The sequence below is a fragment of the Pristiophorus japonicus genome, chromosome 11 (assembly GCF_044704955.1).
Source record: "Pristiophorus japonicus isolate sPriJap1 chromosome 11, sPriJap1.hap1, whole genome shotgun sequence".
NCBI classification, from domain to species: Eukaryota; Metazoa; Chordata; class Chondrichthyes; family Pristiophoridae; genus Pristiophorus; species Pristiophorus japonicus.
Window position 1 is genome coordinate 88,666,241 of NC_091987.1, and position 23,621 is coordinate 88,689,861.

At 46.4% G+C, this 23,621-nt stretch overlaps 1 protein-coding gene across 3 annotated transcripts in view; it reads left to right on the forward strand.

The window, feature by feature from the left end:
* The window catches only part of dcbld2 (discoidin, CUB and LCCL domain containing 2), a 136,360-nt gene that overhangs the window by 19,081 nt on the left and 93,658 nt on the right, over positions 1-23,621 (forward strand). For all 3 annotated transcript variants that reach the window (XM_070893701.1, XM_070893702.1, XM_070893703.1), the window contains exons 2-3: positions 6,631-6,858; positions 14,416-14,553. In XM_070893701.1, coding sequence (XP_070749802.1) covers positions 6,631-6,858; positions 14,416-14,553 — 366 coding nt within the window. The remainder of the gene's footprint in view (positions 1-6,630; positions 6,859-14,415; positions 14,554-23,621) is intronic.

Sequence of the window (23,621 nt, forward strand, 5' to 3'; positions counted from 1 at the left end):
TGACTGCAAAAGCTTCTACAGATACGTGAAGAGAAAAAGATTAGTGAAGACAAATGTAGGTCCCTTGCAGTCAGATTTAGGTGAATTTTTATAATGGGGAACAAAGAAATGGCAGACCAGTTGAACAAATACTTTGGTTCTGTCTTCATGAAGGAAGACACAGATAACCTTCCAGAAATATTAGGGGACCGAGGGTCTCGTGAGAAGGAAGAACTGAAGGAAATGCTTATTAGGCGTGAAATTGTGTTAAGGAAATTGATGGGATTGAAGGCTGATAAATCCCCGGGGCCTGATGGTCTGCATCGCAGAGTACTTAAGAAAGTGGCCCTAGAAATAGTGGATGCATTGGTGATTATTTTCCAACAGTCTATCGACTCTGGATCAGTTCCTATGGACTGGAGGGTAGCTAATGTAACCTCACTTTTTAAAAAAAGGAGGGAGGGAGAGAGAAAACGGGTAATTATAGACCGGTTAGCCTGACATCAGTAGTGGGGAAAATGTTGGAATCAATTATTAAAGATGAAATAGCAACGCATTTGGAAAGCAGTGACAGGATCGGTCCAAGTCAGCATGAAAGGGAAATCATGCTTGACAAATCTTCTAGAATTTTTTGAGGATGTAACTAGTAGAGTGGACAAGGGAGAACCTGTGGATGTGGTGTATTTGGACTTGCAAAAGGCTTTTAACAAGGTCCCACACAAGAGATTGGTGTGCAAAATTAAAGCACATGGTATTGGGGATAATGTACTGACATGGATAGAGAACTGGTTGGCAGACAGGAAGCAGAGCGTCGGGGTAAACACGTCCTTTTCAGAATGGCAGGCAGTGACTAGTGGGGTGCCGCAGGGCTCAATGCTGGGACTCCAGCTATTTACAATATATATTAATGATTTAGATGAAGGAATTGAGTGTAATATCTCCAAGTTTGCAGATGACACTAAGCTGGGTGGTGGTGTGAGCTGTGAGAAGGACGCTAAGAGGCTGCAGGGTGACTTGGACAGGTTAGGTGAGTGGGCAAATGCATGGCAGATGCAGTATAATGTGGATAAATGTGAGGTTATCCATTTTGGGGGCAAAAACAGGAAGGCAGAATATTATCTGAATGGCAGAAGATTAGGAAAAGAGGAGATGCAACAAGACCTGGGTGTCATGGTACATCAGTCATTGAAAGTTGGCATGCAGGTACAGCAGGTGGTGAAGAAGGCAAATGGTATGTTGGCCTTCATAGCTAGGGGATTTGAGTATAGGAGCAGGGAGGCCTTACTGCAGTTGTACAGGGCCTTGGTGAGGCCTCACCTGGAATATTGTGTTCAGTTTTGGTCTCCTAATCTGAGGAAGGACGTTCTTGCTATTGAGGGAATGCAGCGAAGGTTCACCAGACTGATTCCTAGGATGGCAGGACTGACATATGAGGAGAGACTGGATTCACTGGGCCTGTATTCACTGGAGTTTAGAAGAATGAGAGGGGATCTCATAGAAACATATAAAATTCTGACGGGACTGGACAGGAAAGATGCTGAAAGAATGTTCTCGATGTTGGGGAAGTCCCGAACCAGAGGACACAGTCTAAGGATAAGAGGCAAGCCATTTAGGACTGAGATGAGGAGACACTTCTTCACTCAGAGTTGTTAACCTGTGGAATTCCCTGCCGCAGAGAGTTGTTGATGCCAGCTCATTGGAGATATTCAAGAGGGAGTTAGATATGGCCCTTACAGCTAAAGGGATCAAGGGGTATGGAAAGAAAGCAGGAAAGGGGTACTGAGGTGAATGATCAGCCATGATCTGATTGAATGGCAGTGCAGGCTCCAAGGGCCGAATGGCCTACTCCTGCACCTATTTTCTATGTTTCTATGTTTCTCTATTGGTACAAATTCCATAGAATTTTTAACTAATTCTTTTTAAAGGTTGTTTGATATTTCAGCTTCCACCATAATCAATTCTGTATGTCCCAATCTTTATTTTGCTCTCTTAAAAAATGATTAAAAAGTGATGGATAATCAGTACTTTATACTTCCTGGTTTGCTGTCTGTGAGAATTCTTCAATGTGGTTGGCTGCTAGCCTGTTTAATGATATCACTGTTGTTGGAGATCCCCTATAGATGGTACCAGAATGAAATTAACGTCAGGAAAAGTGAAATCCATGTCACAGAGATCGTTCGATCTTTGTGGGCAGGTTTCTTTGAGGTTGGCAGCGTGCACTGTCACTTCACCGGCAAAATCCGGGCCTATATGTCTGGAATAATCGACCAAGCGGTATAGGAAAGACAAGGGCAGCAGGCGCATGGGAACACGAGCACCTCCAAGTTGCCCTCCAATTCACACACCATCCTGACTTGGAAATGCAGATGCTGTTGGCCCAGGAGATCCTAGAGTATTAAAGGGATATGCTTGGTGGGGCAAATGGCACTTTCTCCTCAGCCTACTTTCTTATGAAAAATAAATGTTGCAGCGATCAGAACAGGCATAACAAAAGATCGACACGTGCAGGAGAAAATTATGCCTATCACAGATGGCCGGCAAGAGATAGATATAATGGGCCCAAGTTTCCACATGATTCGCGCCTGATTTTTAGGAGCAACTGGTGGAGAACGGACTATTTTAGAAATCGCAATTCTCCACATTTTTTTTTCTGCAGTTCTAGTCAGGTAGAACAGTTCTACTTTGGAACAGAATTTTTTCTTCAAAAGGGGGCGTGTCCGGCCACTGACGCCTGATTTGAAAGTTTCCACAGTGAAAATGTACTCCAAACTAAAGTAGAATGGAGCCAGTGAAGATTTGTGTAGAACTGAAAAAACCTGTTCTACACATTAAAAAATCAGGCGCAGGTTACAAATTAGGCGTCCAGAACGAGGTGGGGGTGGGGGGGAGGGGGGGGGGGGGAGGGAACTCATTAAATTCGACAATAAATCCTTATTTATACTTCTACAAATATTATACAAATAAATCCAACCTGAATAAACATTTATAAGCCAAGAAAAGATTAAATAAAGCATCTTCCTACCTGTGTGAAAGTGCTTCAGCCAGGGAGAATTCTGCAGCCGTTCGTGCCGCTGAGCGGGAGGGTGGGGGGAGGGGGGCGTGTGGAGAAAGCCGTTCGTGTCGCTGAGGGGGAGAGGGGGAGAGAGAGAGAGAGGGGGGGGAGAGGGGGAGAGAGAGAGAGGGGGGGAGGGGGAGCGGGTGTCTGGTCGGCGGGGGGGGGGGGGGCAGCAAGTGTCGGATCTGGGCGGGGGGGGGGGAGCGGAGCGGGTGTCTGGTCTGGTCCGGAGGCGGGGGGGGGAGTGGGTGTCGGGTCTGGTCCGGAGGCAGGGGGGAGCGGGTGTCGGGGGCGGGGGGGGAGCAGGAGCTGGCCGTGGGAGGAGCCTTATTCACGCAGCCCCAGTGAGGCCATTCAGCCAGGGCTAGGGGCTGCATGCTTCGGGCCCCTCCCACACAGTTCAGCGCCTGGAGCTACTGCACTTGCGTGCCGATGTAGCGCGCATGTGCAGAGGTCCCGGCACTGTTTTCAGCGCAGGGACCTGGCTCCGCTCCCCCACAGCTCGTGCTGGCTGCGCCGAGAGCCAGAGGACCTGCAAGTAGATGGAGAATACCGAGGATTTTTTTAGGCGCGAAAAACGGGTGCCCAGCTTGGAGGGGCACCCGTTTTTTTTCTTGTGGAAACTTGGGCCCAATAGTTCTATTTTATGGATATTTCACCACAAAAATGGACAGTGAATATATTTTTGGAGGAAATGCTGAAAGGTACAAGAGTGAATTCCATTGATGCAAATGAAGACTAGATATGAACTTGACCATGAGGGTCTTTACATTTGTCTCACTTCTAATATTTGAGCAATACTTCTGGTTGTGGAAATGTTCCCACAGGTTTCAGTTTGTATTATTTTAAACCAATTCAGATCAACTGGTTTGAAAAGATTGTGAATGGTCCCATCTTAGATTTGTCTGAGGTATCCTTTTTTAATTAATTCCTGGTATGAGGGCGTCACTGGCAAGGCCAGCATTTATTGCCGATCACTAATTGCCCTTGAGAAGGTGGTGATGAGCCGCTGCCTTGAACCACTGTAGTCCATATTTTTTTTTAAAAATTTTTCGTTGCCAATCTTTCCAATTCTTTGTCAAATCACAAACGCCAGAGGTCACCTTGCACACATCAAGGATCACTCTGCGCCAATGCTCTTAGCCAAAAGGCCTAGAGCCACTGCACCGTTCCTGGAAGTACTGCAATACCAGGTTCGTTCGTGCCATGGAGGTGGATGGGTCAGGCCCCCCACACACCTCCGTGGAGGTGGATAGGTCAATCCACTCCACCCACCTCCTATTTCTGTAGTCCATATGGTGAAGGTGCTCCCATAATGCTGTTAGGGAGGGAGTTCCCGGATTTTGACCCAGCGACGATGAAGGAACTGCGATATATTTCTCAGTCAGGATGGTGTGTGAATTGGAGGACAACTTGGAGGTGCTGGTGTTCCCATGCGCCTTCTGCCCTTGTCCTTCTAGATGGTAGAGGTCGCGGGTTTGAGAGGTGCTGCTGAAGAAGCTTTGCCGAGTTGCAGTTGTGCATCTTCTAGATGGTACACACTGCAGCCATTGTACGCTGGTGGTGGAGGGAGTGAATGTTTAAGGTGGTGAATGGGATGTGGAATTTAAATGGAAAATTAGCAGTCTAGTGTATTAGTACTGCTAACACATTATAAGAACATTCTTTATCTGTCCCTTTTGATGAGAGGTTTCTATTTACAGTATTCAACCTTTAGGAAATGTATAAGAATTCAGTTTTTCCTTGTGTTTCCTACTCTGTTCTCCACTTTTGGAGACGTTGGGATGTGGCTTTGCTTAGAGCCTTCCAGCTGAAAACAGCAACTTAACGTAGAGGAAAAATGGGCACAAATTGGCATCTTAGTTCTCTGTGGCATAGCATGGAACTTATATGCCAATCCACTTGTGCCATCGTGAGGTAATGCATTAGATTTGACCTGTGCTGTATAGTTCATGTTCAGTCAGACCAGCTAACTAGTGGCCAATATATAATATCTGTGGTACAAATATGAAATAAATACAATGTTGTCACTGGGCTTATTTAGCTTATTGGTACCAATGCGCACAGTAGGCAAGTTGCTTTTAAACTAATACACATAAAATTTGTACAATATATTTCATTTGTTATACTCTTAATTCATCATCCCAGATTCTCTCCACCTATACTTCACCCAAGTAATCTTCTTTCATATTGCTCAAGATGCTCTATCCAGCCACAATCAAGTTTTGTAAAGCAAAAATCTATATTTGTGATATTTCATTTTTGAAGTACAGGGTATGAGCAGGCATAGCACAAAAGATTCACCATTATCCTAGTATCAAGAACGGGTCAGAGGCTGGGTATTCTGTGGTGAGTGTCTCACTTCCTGACTCACCAAACCCTTTCCACCATCAACAAGATACAAGTCAGGAGTGTGATGGAATACTCTCCACTTGCCCGGATGGATGCAGCTCCAACAACACTCAGGAAGCTCGACACCCTCCAGGACAAAGCAGCCCGCTTGATCGGAACCCCATCCACCACCTTAAACATTCACTCCCTCCACCACCAGTGCACCATGGCTGCAGCGTGTACCATCTACAAGGTGCACTGCAGTAACTCGCCTAGGCTTCCTCGACAGTACACCTCGAACCTGTGACCTCTACCACCTGGAAGATCAAGGACAGCACGTTCCAAGTTCCCCTTCAAGTCACACACCAGCCTGAGTTGGAAATATATTGCTGTTCATTCAGCGTCGCTGGATCAAAATCCTGGAACTCCCTACCGAACAGCACTGTGCGAATAACTTCACCACATGGACTGCAGCCTGTTCAAGAAGGCAGCTCACCATCATCTTTTCAAGGGCAATTAGGGATGGGCAATAAAATGCTGGCCATGCCAGTAACGCTCACATCCGGGGTTTGAATGAAAAAATGAAAGAACTTGCATTTATATAGTGCCTTCCTTGACCTCAGGATGTCCCAAAGCACTTTAGCCAATGAAGTACTTTAAGAGTGTAGTCACCGTTGTAATGTTGGGAAATGTAGTAGCCAATTTGCACACAAGGAAGGTTCTATAGAGAGCAATTAGTAATGACCAGTCATGTACATTGATGGATAACTATTGGCCAAGACACCTGGAGAAGTTTGCTCCTCTTACTCAGATGTGGCCATGGTATTTTTTTATGCCCACCTGAGAGGGCAGAGAGGCCCTCGGTTTAACATCTCATTTAAAAGACAGCACATCCAACAGTGCAGCACTCCCTTGGTACTGCCTAGATTATGTACTCAAGTCACTGGAGTGAGGCTTGAAACTATAATCTTCTAACTCCGAGGCAAGAGTGCTACCACTGAGCAAAGGCTCCTGAAAATATCCTTCACAGTAGGGGCCACAGATCAGTCACTGGATTCTCTTCACTGTATATTGCTGACACTGAGAGATCTCCGTGATGTTGAAGTGCATTCATGGCACCCTTTCTAGTATATGCCAATTCCTAAAAGTTAAAAATATTTTTGTATTGAGGGAGCTTATACTGCATTGTATTGTGGCAATTTTTTATATTTACAATTTGTAATTTGCTTATTACAACTTTTTGAAATATTTATTATTCATTTCAGGTGATGGTTGTGGACACACTGTTCTTGGTCCAGGGAGTGGAACTCTTGCATCAATAAATTATCCCCAGACCTACCCCAATAACACCGTTTGTGAGTGGGAAATCCGGGTACAGCCCAGTCAGAGAATTATTTTTAAATTTGGGGACTTTGATATTGAAGACTCTACCTCTTGTCACATGAGTTATTTAAGACTGTACAATGGGATTGGTCCAAGCCGAAGTGAAATTGGTAAGTAAAGCATCACTCCTGTTAATTGTAGAGTAATTGAAGAGTGACCTTATTTATCTGGAGTATATTGAGTACATATGATTTGCTTAACAGTTTCACTCTGATTGGGACTAAGTCATCAAAATAGTGAAAGTTTTAGAAGAATAGAAATTAGAGAGAGCAAGATTATCATTATAAATGTGCAATGTTTCATCAAATTCCCCAATGGTATTTTAATGGGAGGGAGGTTAACCATTTATAAAATATTTGTCAGCACTAAAATATTTGAGAGAGTGTATTAAGCAATTCTACAGTAAAATTTCATTGCGATTTCTACCCTAATAAAACTTGATTTATACAAAAAGGTTATAATCTTACTTCCATGTGTCATACTCTTGATTTCTAGTTAGGAAGATGGCACTGATTTGAACTGTGACATCAGGGCACAAGATACCTTGACATAGTTGCCACAGTAATCCTTATTTCTCCTCCCTCTCCCTGCACGTACTATCTTGTGATGCACTTTATAAGGGGGTGATTAGAGCAGTGAGTGTGGTAGAGAAACAGATAGGAGGCTACAACTAGGATCTTCAAAGGACTTGGCATAGTGCGATGATGGACGGAATTCAAATGTAGAGTGCTGAAATGAATGTCAACCCAGTGGAATGTCAGCCAAGTGTGTGAAACCATCTAACAGCGGTTGATCATTATCACACCTCAGGGAGGTGGTCTCGTAGCATTTTCCCAAGTATGCTTTGAGTGACTTTACATACAAATTACAGTACTTCATTTGCACTGTCATGAAGTTGAAACTGTTCTCTTCGGTACAAGCTGTGCCATCTAACTGGTCAATGATATATCAGTCTTCAGTATAAGCTGTTTATTTTAAGAGGGAACAGTAGCACAGAAGACTGGGTTATTATTGTTGTGTATCTGTAAAGCATGCACTCCCATGTTCCGCCACCAGGGAGCTCATCCCCTGAAGTCCCAAAGGATCCCAGCATCCCTTGGGAGCACTGTATATAAGCCGGCCCCTAAGGCCTGTTCCTCACTCTGGAGTGTCTTAATAAAGACTGAGGTCACTGTTACTTTAACCTCCCTGTGTGTAGTCTCACCTGTGTTAGGAACACAATAACTGGCGACGAGTATACGACTCCAACGCAAAGATACAGTAAACTCTGGGCATCCTGGAGAAGTTCTCGGAGGGTGAGGACTGGGAAGCCTAGACCAGTACTTTGTAGCCAACGAGCTGGACGGAGAAGGAAGCGCTGCAAAAAGGAGAGCGACCCTCCTTACGGCCTGCGGGGCACCGACCTACAGCCTCATGAAGCACCTTCTTGCTCCAGTGAAACCCACAGATAAGTCATATGAGGAGCTGTGTACACTGGTTCGGGAGCATCTTAACCCGAGGGAGAGCGTGCTGATGGCGAGGTATCGGTTCTATACGTGCCAGCGATCTGAAGGTCAGGAAGTGGTGAGCTATGTCGCCGAGCTAAGGCGACTTGCAGGACAATGTGAGTTTGATGGCTACCTGGAGCAGATGCTCAGAGACTTTTTTGTACTGAGCATTGGCCACGAGACCATCCTACGAAAACTTTTGACTGCAGAGACACCGACCCTCAGTAAGGCCATTGCGATAGCACAGATGCTTATGACCACCAGTGATAACACCAAACAAATCTCTCAGCACACAAGTGCTAGCAATGTTCATAAATTAACTGGAACTATGCGAGCAGAAATGTACAGGGCAGAAACCATGAGTCTGCAACTGTCAGCAGGCCTCAGGTGACCCAGATGACTGAGTTCGCAACAAAGGATGAATGCAAGGCAATTCACACCTTGTTGGCATTGTGGAGGCTTCCATTCAGCCTATTCATGCCGTGTCAAAGGGTATGTTTACAAGAGCTGTGGAACAAGGGGGCACCTCCAACGAGCTTGCAGACAAGCTGCAAGCTCTGCAAAACCTGCTAACCACCACGTGGCAGAGGAAGAGCGGTCCATGGTGGATCAAAGCAATTTCGAGCCTCAGAGAGGAGGCAGATGCTGAAGTACACGGGTGCGCACATTTTCGACGAAATGTCCACCTATAATGCTAAATGTAAAATTGAATGGCTTACCCATAGCCATGGAACTGGACACTGGTGCTAGCCAATCCATCACGAGTAAAAAGATGTTTGAGAGACTGTGGTTCAACAAGGTACTCAGACCAGCCCTGAGCCCCATCCACACGAAACTGAGAACGTACATCAAAGAGCTCATCACTGTCCTGGGCAGCGCCATGGTCAAGGTCACCTACGAGGACATGGTGCATGAACTGCCACTCTGGATTGTCCCGGGCTATGGCCCCACACTGCTTGGAAGGAGCTGGCTGGGCTGGGATGACATCCGAGCGCTATCACATGTTGATGAGGCCTCATGTACCCAGGTTCTTAACAAATTTCCTTCCCTTTTTGAGCCAGGCATTGGAAACTTTTCCGGGGCAAAGGTGCGGATCCACTTGGTCCCAGAGGCACGACCCATTCACCACAACGCGTGAGCAGTACCTCACATGATGAGGGAGAGAGTGGAAATCGAGCTGGACAGGCTGCAACGCGAGGGCATCATCTCCCCAGTGGAATTCAGCGAGTGGGCCAGCCTAATTGTTCCAGTACTCAAAAGTGATGGCACGGTCAGGATTAGCGGCAATTATAAAGTAACTATTAATCGTTTCTCGCTACAGGACCAATACCCGCTACCTAGGACAGACAACCTATTTGCGACGCTGGCAGGAAGCAAGATGTTCACCAAGCTCGACCTGACTTCAGCCTACATGACGCAGGAGCTGGAGGCATCTTCGAAGGGCCTCACCTGCATCAACACGCACAAGGGACTGTTCATCTACAACAGATGCCTGTTTGGAATTCGGTCAGCTGCAGCGATCCTCCAGAGAAACATGGAGAGCCTACTCAAGTCAGTACCACGCATGGTGGTTTTTCAGGATGACATATTGGTCACAGGTCGGGACACCGTCGAGCACCTACAAAACCTGGAGGAGGTCCTCCAGCGACTGGATTGCGATAGGGCTGCAGCTGAAGAGGTCAAAGTGCGTCTTCATGGCAACAGAAGTGGAGTTTTTGGGGAGAAAGATCGTGGTAGATGGCATTCGGCCCACAGATGCCAAGACAGAGGCTATCAGGAACTCGCCCAGGCCGCAGAACGTCATGGAGCTGCGGTCATTCCTGGGACTCCTCAACTATTTTGGTAACTTCCTACCGGGGTTAAGCACCCTCTTAGAGCCCCTACATATGTTATTGCGTAAAGGTGAGAACTGGGTTTGGGGAAAAAAACATGTAATTGCTTTTGAGAAAGCCAGAAACATTTATGCTCCAACAAGCTTCTTGTATTGTATAACCCCTGTAAAAGACTCGTGCTAGCATGTGATGCATCGTCGTATGGAGTCGGGTGTGTATTACAACAAGCTAACGTTGCAGGGAAGTTGCAACCTGTCGCCTATGCCTCCAGGAGCTTGTCTAAGGCCGGGAGGGCCTACAGCATGATTGAGAAAGAGGCGATGGCGTGTGTGTTCGGGGTAAAAAAGAAATGCATCAGTACCTGTTTGGCCTCAAATTTGAGCTGGAAACCGATCACAAGCCCCTCATATCCCTGTTCGCTGAAAACAAGGAGATAAATACTAATGCCTCAGCCCGCATCCAAAGGTGGGCACTGGCTCTATCAATGTATAACTATACCATCCGCCACAGGCCAGGCACCGAGAACTGTGCGGATGCTCTCAGTTGGCTACCATTGCCCACCACGAGGGTGGAAATGGCGCAGCCTGCAAACTTGTTGATGATGGTGCAGTCCGCAGACTTGTTGATGGTCATGGAAGTGTTTGAAAATGATAAATCACCAGTCACGGCCCACCAGATTAGGACTTGGACCAGCCAAGATCTTCTCCTGTCCCTAGTAAAAAAAAAAATGTGTACTACATCGGAGCTAGGTCAGCATCCCCGTTGAAATGCAAGAGCTAATCAAGCCGTTCCAGCGGCGAAAGGACGAGCTGTCCATTCACGCAGACTGCGTAGTGCTAACCAAAAAAGGCAGGGAGATGTTCATCTCTGATCGCCATAGCACACACCCGGGTATAGTAATGATGAAAGCGATAGCCAGATCCCACGTGTGGTGGCCCGGTATCGACTCTGACTTAGAGTCCTATGTACGGCAATGCAGTGTGTGTGCTCAGTTGAGCAACGCGCCCAGAGAGGCACCACTAAGTTTGTGGTCCTGGCCCTCCAGACCATGGTTGAGGATCCATGTCGACTATGCGGACCCGTTTCTCGGTAAAATGTTCCTGGTGGTGGTGAATGCTTTTTCAAAATGGATCGAATGTGAAATAATGTCGGGAAGCACCGCCATTGCCCCCATTGAAAGCCTGAGGGCCATGTTTGCCACCCACGGCCTGCCTGACATGCTTCATCAGTGCCGAACTTAAAGAATTCATGATCTGCAATGGGATCAAACATGTCACCTTGGCCCCGTTTAAACCAGCCTTCAATGGGCAGGCAGAGTGGGCAGTACAATCAATTAAACAGAGCCTTAAACGAGTCACTGAAGGCTCACTCCAAACCCGCCTGTCCCGAGTACTGCATAGATATCACACGAAACCCCACTCTCTCACAGGTGTGCCCCCGGCTGAGCTATTCATGAAAAGGACACTTAAAACCAGACTCTCGCTGGTTCACCCCAACCTGCATGATCAGGTAGAGAGCAGGCGGCAGCAACAAAATGTAAATGATGGTCGCGGCACTGTGTCACGGGAAATTGATCTGAATGACCCTGTATATGTGCTAAACTATGAACATGATCCCAAGTGGATCGCGGGCACGGTGATAGCTGAAGAAGGGAGTAGGGTGTTTGTCGTCAAACTAGATAATGGAAAAATTTGCAGAAAGCACCTGGACCAAACGAGGCTGCGGTTCACAGACTGCCCTGAACAACCCACAGCAAACACCACCTTTTTCGAGCCCACAACACACCCAAAAGATGAACGACACCACCCCGGACCATGAAATTGAACCCTACACGCCCAGCAAGGCCAGGCTCACCCAGCAGCCCTGCAGGGCCAACAAAACACCAGCCCAGCGAGGGCACAGCCAACACACCAGAACAGACATTTGTACCGAGGCGGTCCACCAGGGAATGAAAGGCTCCCGACCGCCTCACCTTGTAAATAGTTTTCACTTTGACTTTGGGGGGAGAGTGATGTGTATTTGTAAAGCATGCACTCCCATGTTCCGCCACCAGGGAGCGCATCCCCTGAAGTCCCAAGGGATCCCAGCATCCCTTGGAACCACTGTATATAAGCCGGCCCCTGAGGCCTGTTCCTCACTCTGGAGTGCCTTAATAAAGACTGAGGTCACTGTTACTTTAACCTCCCTGTGTGCAGTCTCATCTGTGTTAGGAATACAATAATTATGTCTCCTGTGTGTTTGCTCTTTTATAAAATTGTTGCCTGATAGTGTAAGAGTTAAATACAGGTTGAACCTCCCTTATCTGGGACTCTCATATCCGGAACCACCCCTCATCCAGAATCATTCCTGGTCACCGGGTTGCACATGCACAGAACTCTGACATGAACAAATTGAAGTCCTTCCTCGCTGCCAACTCCCGAAATAGCTGGTTTGAACCCACGATCCACCGCCTCCTCCATGATCTCTCTGCCGCACTCCAAGCCCCAAACCAGCCAGCCCCAATATCCCCTTGCTCAGTACCTGTACCATCCAATTTCACATGACCACCCCTCGTCCGGAACAGGCCAGGTCCCGAGGGTTCCAGATAAGGGAGGTTCAACCTGTACTGTAGTTCCCGGGGCTCCTTTGAAAAATGTGGGAATTCTATCACATTCCTCTGGATTCTGCATGGTTTTCATGATGTGTTCATTGAATGCAGCTAGCTTGCCGCATCAAACTTCTGAATAACAAAGCAGATCCTCTGGTACCGACTGATCTTATCGGTTATGTTCAATATTAGGTTAGAGGCAACCAAGATCTTTATTCAATTAAAAAATGAATAGCTCAGTGCACTATTGCCATGAAGTAGATGAGAATGCTATCAGAAATCCGAGTTGGAAAAGTGGATTAAAGCAATAAATTGTTTTAACTCTTTAGAAGATGATGATAGTTATAAGTTATTTGCATTTAGTTTTGTGCTCTTATGACACATAGCATATTACACATGAAATTGAGTTACTCAACAAATGTAATGAATTAAAAATGATTTTTGGAGGGCTTTTACTAAGATGGTTTTGCTGCCTCTTTTACATACTGAAACCTGGTTGAAAGATCTCCTGGGAACTGGGAAGCACACTCTCCCTTGACTATAAGACTAGACTTTAATTACAGCCTTGTCTCTTTGCTGTTAAATAAGGGTCTGAAATCCAAATTCATTTTTTGTACCAAAATAAATTATTCGAATTAAGCAATTCCAATCAAACTGCACAGGAGACATTTTTGCTTGAAAAATAATTTGAATTAAACAGCTTTGAATTAAGAGGAGCAGACTCGGGCAGAATACAGCCCAAGCAGAGCTGACATTGCCTCATTCTGTAGCACTGTCTTGGCACTGCTTGGTTAATAGATGACCCTAACATGACAGATGAGAGTTGAGTGTTTGAATATTTCCAGAGTATTTCAGCTGAGGATGTTCAAGGGGAGCTGTTCAGTTCAGGTTTTATCCCACGAATGAAGCAAGCCTGAGTGATAAAGTTCACCGTGATGGGTCGAATGAACTCTGGAATTATTGGTTCGCCTGTGTTGTATAGAAGCTGGTCCCCAGAGCTCACTTGATAGCCTATTTGGTGAAAGCACAGCCCAGTGTAACACCAAGGTATACAGACCAGAAAGTCGGGTTTCAATTCCTGTTCTCTGCTAAGCAGCCGATCACAGCTGGGGCAACAGTTAATGCACTTCAATTAGCCCAAATTATGGAGGGTAAAATTCATCTTGAGATTTCTGTTCCAGGTTGCTGTCCAGTGGTCTCTGCTGGAACGTGCGTGTGTGTAGCTGTCAAGCAAACTCTGAATTGGACTCGAATAAAAACAGAAAATGCTGGAAATCTCAGCTGGTCAGGCAGTATCTGTGGAGAGAAAAAAAGAGTTAACGTTTTAGGTCGACAACCCTTCGTCAGAATGTCTGAATTGAACTCCTGTGATGCCTTTTACAATTGAATACTCTGCCTGGGGTCACACTTTTAGAATGGTTTCTTGGGTGAGATACTGGAGGTCAACTCGAAAGCATGGAGAACTACATGGCAGAAAGAAGTCAATTCCTTTAGGAATGGAGGGAAAAAAGTTAGGATAGGATAGCTGGTGATCTCTTGCATATGTGTACCTTGAGTTTTTGGATGTTCCCTCGAGACCTCTTTTTAGCCTGAGTTCTAGACTTGATCAGTGCAGGCTATTATAAAAGAGTTTCCACGTTGGGTTTCTAATCGATACCTATAACTATAACTGACAAAACTGTTGCTTTCTGTCTGTTCTGTTCTGTGTAATGTGAATGATTTGTTTAAAAGCTTGTTCTTAGTGTTTTGTTGGTTTTTCAGATAAATATTGTGGACTTGGAATTCAGTGGGAAAAGGCTATAGAGTCGGAGAGCAATGAAGTCACTGTTCAGTTCATGAGCGGGATTCACATCTCTGGTCGAGGGTTCCTTGTTTCGTACTCTACATCCAATGAATCAGGTATTGTACAAGGATTTCATGTTTCATCATCTCCTGTTTGAACCACTTCCAGGATATTCACTCATTTACTGCCACCTCTGTTCTGTGGTCACCTCCACTCTCAGCTCGGCTGTGATAAAATCTCCAGTCTGGTGTCTTCCAGAGACTAAGGATTTCAGTCAGAACGGCAGTTCAGTGAATGAATAAATGCTAAGAACGGTGAGGTTCTAAACTGCAAAAAAGACATTTTACTTGAGGCAGCGCACAATAAAGTCTTTATTTTAATGTGGTTGCAATGTGGTCTGCTGCCTCTGGCTGAATAGGGTCTGAGGTGATAGACAAGAGTTTTATTCAGCACACGGTCAGCTACATACTGCATTATAACCGCTATTAGATGGATCAGAGATGATGGTGCTTTCAAATGAAGACCACATTCTTGCAACATGAGATCCAATCAGGGACTTGCAATTGAAATAGGTTAAACACATAAGATATAGGGGTAGGAATAATAATACTTGTCTTATTATGCCTTATTGCATTGAAATATCTCAAAGTACTTTACACAATAACTTTCTTTTGACGTGCATTGAAGTACTGTTATGTAGGCAAATGCAGTAGCCATTTTGTGCCAGCAGTATTCTACAAACAGCAGTGCATGAGATGAATGACAGGGCAATGTGAGACATTTTTCTAGAACTGTTGGTTGAGAGGACAGTGTTGGCCAAGACAATAGAAAAGGTTAACGAGGGAAATTGCTAGAGTATTATAAAGGATGTGATAACGGCACACTTAGATAATATCAATGGGGTTAAACAAAGTCAACATGGATTTATGAAAGGAAAATCATGTTTGACAAACCTACTGGAGTTTTTTTGAGGATGTAACTGATAGAATTAGATAAGGGAGAGCCAGTGGATGTAGTGTATTTGGATTTTCAGATGGCCTTTGATAAAGTCCTACATAAGAGGTTAGTGTGCAAAATTAAAGCACATAGAATTGGGGGTAATGTATTGGCATGGATTGAAAATCGGTTAACTGACAGGAAGCAGAGAGTAGAAATAAAAGGGTATTTTTCGAGGTGGCGGGCAGTGACTAGTGGGGTACCACAGGGATCAGTGCTTGGGCCCCAGCTATTCGCAATATATATAAATGATTTGCATGAGCGAACCAAATGTAATATGTCTAAGTTTGCTGACGACACAAAACTAGGTGGGGTTGTGAGGGGGATGCAAAGAAGCTGCAAGGCGATTTAGATAGGTTGAGTGAGTGGGCAAACACATGGCAGATGCAGTATAACGTGGATAAATGTGAAGTTATCCACTTTGGTAGGCAAAACATAAGGACAAAGTATTATTTAAATGGTGATGGCTTGGGAAATGTCGATGTACAGAGGGACCTGGGTGTCTTTGTACACTAGTCATTGAAAGCAAACATGCAGGTGCAGCAAGCAGTTAGGAAGGCAAATGGTATGTTGGCCTTCATTGCAAGAGGATTTGAGTACAGGAGCAAGGATGTCTTACTACAGTTATACAGGGCCTTGGTGAGACCGCACCTGGAGTATTGTGTGCAGTTTTGGTCTCCTTACCTAAGAAAGGATCATCATAGGCAGTCCCTCGGGATCGAGGAAGACTTGCTTCCACTCTTAGCATGAGTTCTTAGGTGGCTGTACAGTCCAATACGAGAACCACATTTTCTGTCACAGGTGGGACAGATAGTCGTTGAGGGAAAGGGTGGGCAGGGAGCCTGGTTTGCTGCACGCTCCTGCCAGTGCCTGCGCTTGATTTCTGCATGCTCTCGGTGGCGATACTCGAGGAGCTCAGCGCCCTCCCGGATGCACTTCCTCCACTTGGGGCGGTCTATGGCCAAGGGCTCCCAGGTGTCAGTGGGGATGTCGCACTTTATCAGGGAGGCTTTGAGGGTGTTCTTGTAACGTTTCCTCTGCCCGCCTTTGACTCGTTTGCCGTGGATGAGTTCAGAGTAGAGCGTTTGCTTTGGGAGTCTCGTGTCTGGCATGTGAACTATGTGGCCAGCCCAGTGGAACTGATCAAGTGTGGTCAGTGCTTCAATGCTGGGGATGTTGGCCTGGACGAGGACGCTAATGTTTGTGCTTCTGTCCTCCCAGGGGATTTGCAGGATCTTCCGGAGATATCGCTGGTGGTATTTCTCCAGCGACTTGAAGTGTCTACTGTACATGGTCCATGTCTCTGAGCCACACAGGAGGAATATACAGAAAGGATATACTTGCCATAGCGGGAGTGCAGCGAAGGGTCACCAGACTGATTCCTGGGTTGGCAGGACTGTCTTATGAGGAGAGATTGGGTCGACTAGGCCTGTATTCACTAGAATTTAGAAGAATGAGAGGGGATCTCATTGAAATGTATAAAATTCTGACACGGTTGGATAGAATGGATGCGGGGAGGATGTTTCCCCTGGCTGGGAAGTCTGGAACAAGGGGTCACAGTCTCGGAATACGGGGTAGGAAATTTAGGACCGAGATGAGGAGAAAGTTTTTCACTGAGGGTTGTGAACCTGTGGAATTCTCTACCGTAGAAGCCTGTGGAGGCCAAGTCACTGAATATATTTAAGAGGGAGATAGATAGATTTTTAGAAACAAAAGGCATCAAGGGGTATGGGGATAAAACGGGAATATGGGGCCCAAGTTTCCCCAGGAGTTGCTCCGATTTTTTTTTTGGAGCAACTTGATTTTTCTGGAGTATCTTAAAAGTTGCAATTCTGCACATTTAATTTGCTCAGTGTAAGTGAGTTGTTTGGATTTTTTTAGTTTAGTTTTGTTTTGTTCAAAAGGGGGCATTACCAGCCACCTACACCTGTTTTGGCCATTTAAGCCAGTTTGGCCAGCTAATAGTTACTCAAAGCTAACTTAGACCAGCATATGTGGCCACTTGTGTCCGCACAGAAAAACCTTACGGAGAGCTAAGAAAGCAGCGCAGGTAGCCAGAGATTGGAGGGGGGGGGGGGAAGGGAAGCAGAGAGGATCTTGCAAAGCACTAAACACCTTCACAAACAACTAATACAGATCTTGTACTGTAACTTTTGCATAATTTACACATTCCACTAATATAAAATATGCACTTTTTAATATCATATCAGAAGTTGAATTTTGATGGTGCTGACTGCCTTTCTTACTGCTCTTATCAGCAGACGGTCTAAGGACAACTTTTCTAATTCAAGTACCTTGTTATTTTTCTAAATCATTTAAAGAAACTCTCCTCCTTCCTCACCCCCCACCCCCCGATCAAAACTCTTTCCCCCCCCCCCCCCCCCCCCCGAACAAAAGTCTCCTCGCACCAACCTGTTTCCTGTAACCCTCAGAGTGGTTTGAGTCTTGAACTCTCCAAGATCATCAGGTGTGAATTTAGGTAGTTAGGTTTAGGGGTCGATTTTACTGAAGAAGGTTTCACAGCCAATTTTTTCCTCGTCCAACATCCCCAAATGTGAACACTTTTCCAGCAGGGGCGGAGGTCAGGATTCAGGAGCTGGAGAAGCGTCGGGGGCTGAAGGAGTATCAGGGGAGGGGTGGTTGAGACTCGAGAGCCAGAGGAGCATAGAGGGCCGGAGGAGCATTGGAGCAGGAGTGGTTGGGACTCGGGGGCCAGAGGAGCATCGGTGGGGTGGGGCAGGGTTGGGACTCAGGAGCCAGAGGAGCATGGGGGGGGGGGGGGGGGGGGCAGGGGTTGGGACTCAGGAGCCGGAGGAGCATCGGGATTGGGGGGGGGAGGCCAGGAAGGCAATTGTAGGCCAGAGGGGGGGGATCAGAGGCCTCCGGGAGGGGGAACAGAAGTCTCGTGGGTGGAATCGGAGGTCTTGGGGTTGGAAGATGCGGGAGATTGGATGCCTCAGGGTGTCCGATCGTGGAGCGTGGTTGAGGCAGGGAAGGCAGCGACCGGCCTGTGTGGCAGGCCACTTGGCCCGGGACAGGGGCGTTGAATCTCGAGCCGTCCCTTCGGCCAGGGATAGGGGCGGCGAGCATCGGGACGCGCTGGAAGGGCGAGGAGCTACTGCGCATGCACGCAGACTCCACTGCACGTGCGCACAGCTGCCGGCACTGTTTTCGGCGCAGGGCTATAGCTCCCCCCCCTCAATGTGATTGCCACGCCATGCCACGCCCTAGGACGGTCCACGGAGCGGGGAGAATAAGGAGCTACAATCTTGGCGCCATTTTAGGTGCAGAAAGTCAGCGCACCTCAGGTAAGTGCGTCAGAAAAAGGGGTTGTGGAAATTTTGGCGCATGGTGTTGAGATAGAGGATCAGCCGTGATCATATTGAATGGCGGTGCAGACTCGAAGGGCTGAATGGCCTACTGCTGCTCCTATTTTCTATGTTTCTATGTTAACTAGTCGCCCATCATTAAGGTTGATGTTCAGTACTTGAACATTTTCATCTTTCTTTATATGCACCTATTGAATCTCTGTTCAATTTTTGGGGGCTTCTAGTTCACTGTGCTTTTAATTTAAAGATGTTTAATTCGAATGATTTGATATGTCAATTTTTAGTGTAAAAAACTGAATTATCAGGAACAGACTATATTCTGCAAGTTAACAGCCTTTCATATGAAGTAATTACTTCTCAGGTTACATTCTGTCTTTGTTTATTAAGCTTCTAATTGATCTAATTGCCCATTCTAGGCACTATACAATACCGTTCTCAGTTTCAGCTTGCTGTTTTACAGCTCACATAACTCTCCTATGTGACACTTTTGGGTAATTCTGAGCAGCAATTTGAAGTCCTTGTATGGATTATGTGAAAGAATGCAGCAGGGGGAATGCTGAAAACGCAGATGAAAGGTGGGGATGTTCAGAATCAGTGTATTTTTTTTAGCTTTGGCTAATGCAGATTGCATCTAGGAATAAAGTCCTTAACTGAATCATAAAAATGACAGCCCAGAAGGAGGCAACTAATGCTCTCTACCATAATCTCATTTTGCTGCCCTTTCCATATCCTTTTGATTTCTTTTTAAATATGTATCCAATTTCCTTTTAAATTATATTATAGCCTCGGCCTGAATAGTCATTTGTGGTAAAGCATTCCATGTTCTAATAACCCTCTCTATGAAAAAAATTCTAACTTCCGCCTTTAATTGTCTAATACTTTTTAGTCTCTGTCCCTAGTTGCCAATTCACCAACCACTGGAAACAACCTTTCAGAATTTTAAAAACTTCCCCCTTAATCTTCTATGTTCTAGCTTTTTTTAAAGTCCCAATTATTTTTCCAGGCTTTCTTCATAACTATAACTTTTTATTTGTATCATTGTAGTAAATCTTCACATTATCCTTTCCACAGCCGCAAAATCCTTCCAATAAGAACGACACACATTATTCCAACAGTGGACTAACCAATGCCGTGTACAAATTTAGCATCGCTTCCTTGCTTTTATATTCAGTTTCCTATGTATAAAACCTAGAATCCTATTTGCCTTTTTTATGATAATTTCCTCGCTGTGTATCTGTATGTCCAGATGTTCTTCCACTCTGGGTAATACTCTTACTGGTATACTTCCTTTCATTGTTCTTCCTATTAAAATGCACTTTCACATTTTTCTGGGGAAATGCACATCTGTCACTTGCGCATGACATTCCTGAAGTACTTGGAGTTCCTGCTGGATTGTTGTGGAGCTCTGCAGAGTAAATTAGACTATCAGTGATAGTCTACAACTTTTTAATATGACCCATTTTATTAATGGAATGTACAGACAGAGATCCATGCTGGCATGAGTATCTGATAATATTATCTCTGAGCTTTGATGACTCTGTATCATGGTAGAAAAGGCATTTACTGTAAACTCTCTGGTGAACGCGATGAGAGCAAATGTTTCCCCCTAAGCTGCATGTCTGCGCAGCGATCAGGAGGTCCCGCGCAGGCTGCTCATCAGCTGTTCTGCTGGAAAAGATACCGTGCGTGGCTACACAATAAATTTAAAGGGACCGTGCATCAAAAATAAAAATTGGAGGGAACATTGTATGAGAGTAGTCAATGTTCTGACACGTCATTGTCTTAAGTTTCTGGATGATCCTGAAGATGTTCAAACTGTGATTTGGGTCGAGTCTGTATCCTGTACATTCTAGTCAGATACTGAGCATGACCGTGTTTTCATTTACAGGTATTGCAGTGTACTCTGTTTTCTTGAAACTCTTTTCTTGAAACTCTTTCCTCCTCACCAGCTGAAAGCGGGTAACAGTTGCTGATTGGAAAATTTTCAGTAGATAAAAACTATATAGGTTCTTTCATTAACGTTGCTGCTTCTTTAACAAATCTACCAGACTTAACTTCTTTGTAAGTGTCTGCAAACGTTTTTTATAGGATTGGAGGGTTAGGGGGAAGAGACTCATTCACAGGACTCCTTCCATAACAATTTTCTGTTCCAATTTCAATAAATCCTCACGCTGTTAGTCCTGCTATTACCTCTGTAGTAACTCACCGCAGTGATTTGCTGCTTTTAAATTCTATTGCAGTGAATTATCAAGCCTTGAGGTAATTAAAACTAACCATGGAAGTAAAATCCATGTGAAGACAGATTGTGATTACACAGTATGTGTGCTTGAAAACATGAATGCACTTGTGGTGTGCCACATCCTTATGTGTAGCTGCTGAGTTGTTCGCTCCCTGCACTGTAACCATAGCCACAATTACACGCTGTGTTGGACTTAACTATAGCTGCTGAGATCCAGCTGGACTTCCTTCATTCGCGTCCATTCCTTTCACACCCATATCCAGTTGCCTCATCACCAGGCTTCTGATAAGGCATCGGGTCATAAATTATGTACCAGCACCTGAATATTCAGGTCTGCAGATAGAATACATCTACCTGTATTTAACATTGTACTGCAGTGCTCATCCTGTGTCACAAGATGCTGCTAGTGAAGTGGAGGAAGCTGAGGTAATCTTTCTGGGCAAAACTGGATATTGGAACTCTTGAGTGAGGTAGTCTGTATAATCCACCTGCCTTTTGGTCTTCAAAGGGAACATTTTGGACATTAAAAAGCCAAATAATAATTGATCGGTGGGCTTCAGGCCAGTGAGATTTTCAACATCTGGTTTAAGGTATTGGGGTAAAAATTCTGGCCTCCCGGGTCCAAACTGAGTGTGTACAATATGAATGCGCTGAAAACCGGCTTTTCCGATCTGTCAACTGGAGCCAACGAGGACTTCGGGCAGGGCCCGCCCCCAGGAGATGCCGGACCGCCAACGAGGACTTCAGGCGGGGCCCGCCCCCAGAAGATGCCAGGCGGGCTGCCCCTGCCGCGGAAGAGGTAAGGGCAGTTAGGCCACTGGCCCGGGATAGGGGGCGACGTCCCTTCGGCCAGGGATAGGGTCGTCGCCTGGAGACAGGACGCGCTGGGAGAACCAGGAACTACTGCGCACGCGCGCAGCTGCCAGCACTGTTTTTGGGCGCAGGGCTGTAGCTCTGTCCCCAGCAGCTCCTGCTGCGCCATGCCGAGCTGGAAACGGGCCTACTGATAACTGAGAATCGCGAGGTAAGTATTCGGCGCAATTTCTGTTCCACAAATTAGGTGGGCCTCTCTGATGTGCGCTGTTCTAGCGGGGGTCCGAAACTTGAGCCCCATGTGACTGCAACTCCAGCCCTGCGCACGTCCTGATGTGCACGCGTTGCAACGTGCAGTCAGTGGAGGCCTCAGTACCGGGAACTCGCGTGGGTGCAGCAGCTTCAGGTAAGTGCGCATCTTTTTAAAGTTTTTTCCTCGGAAGCAGCCGACCGGGATTTCTGGTCCATTAAGACATTACATCCTAGGATTTAAAAGGTCCTCAGAGTTGAAGCCTTTAAATTAGCGTACTATTAATGAAATGAGTACATTTTATATGGTAGGTATTCAAACTGAGGAATGTGAGCAGATTCCAGGGAGATAGGGATCATCAGATTTCTCCTCATCTTTATTTGTCAGTTTGCTAGCACGATGGGCTCAATTTTCCCAGTATTTGCACCATATTGTTTTGGAGTAGGCTGCTTTTTCTGGCCTAACTTAAAAATCCCCAGTTTCCCCAATTAGTTTGCACCAGCGTAAATCAGTTAACTTACCAAAAAGAAATGTAATTTTTTTTTATCTCAAAGTGGGGTTCTGGTCAATTCTGGTCATTTAGGTAACTTTGGCCAGCTAATAGTTACTCCATTTCTACTTAGGCCAGCGTATGTGGCCTCTCGAGAAAACCATTGCGGAGAGTTAAAGCAGGTAAATTCAGCAGATGCCCGGACAGCAGCAATAGGAAAGGTAAGAGGTGGGGGGAGGAAGAGAGGGGGTGGGGGGGAGCCTTTCGGGTGTAATTAGGTGCGGGGACCGGGAGGGAGGAGACCACTCGGCCTGGGCTAAGGGCAGGGGAGCGGACTGGGAGGCCACTTGGCCAGGGCTTGGGGCGGGAGAATTCACCGGCAGACGAATCGAACAGGTGGGGACTGAGAATGGGACTGGACTGGCAAACCTTTCCGACATGGTTGGAGGTAAGTTGCTCTTACAGGTGCTGCGTCCAAAATCCGGAGTTCCGGAATCCGGACCTGCCGACCTCGAGGTCCCACCGCTGCCCAACCTTGGGCCTCGCCTCAACTCACCGCCCCTCACCTCGCTGCTGTCACTGTCCGACCTCAGGCCTCGCCTAACTGCCCCTCGCCGCAGCCCGACCTCACCTCACCGCCGCCGCTGCTGGACCTCGGGGCCTCCTCGCCGGCCTGCCCAAACACCACCTCCGCGGCGGAGCCAGGCCCAAACACTTCCTCGACGGCAGGGCCCCGCCCGCCCAGCTCCTCCTTGGAGGCAGGGCCCTGCCCGATCAGCTCCTCGGCGGCAGGGGCCCGCCAAACGGCCTCATCGATGGAGTCGGCGACTGAAGCAGCTCCTCGGCGAGCACCCGCCCCCCCCCCCTTCTGACATTCTGAAATCCGGAAATGCCCAAACCTGGGTTCGAGTGTTTCCGGATTCATGACGTCAGAAAGACGTTGCAAAGTCCGGAAAAACGCAAAATCCGGAATGGCCTCGGTCCCAAGGGTTCCGGATTCGGGATGCTGCATGTATATGTGTTCTTCAATTCTTTTAATGTGTTGTGAGGTGGCTGTATACTTGTGT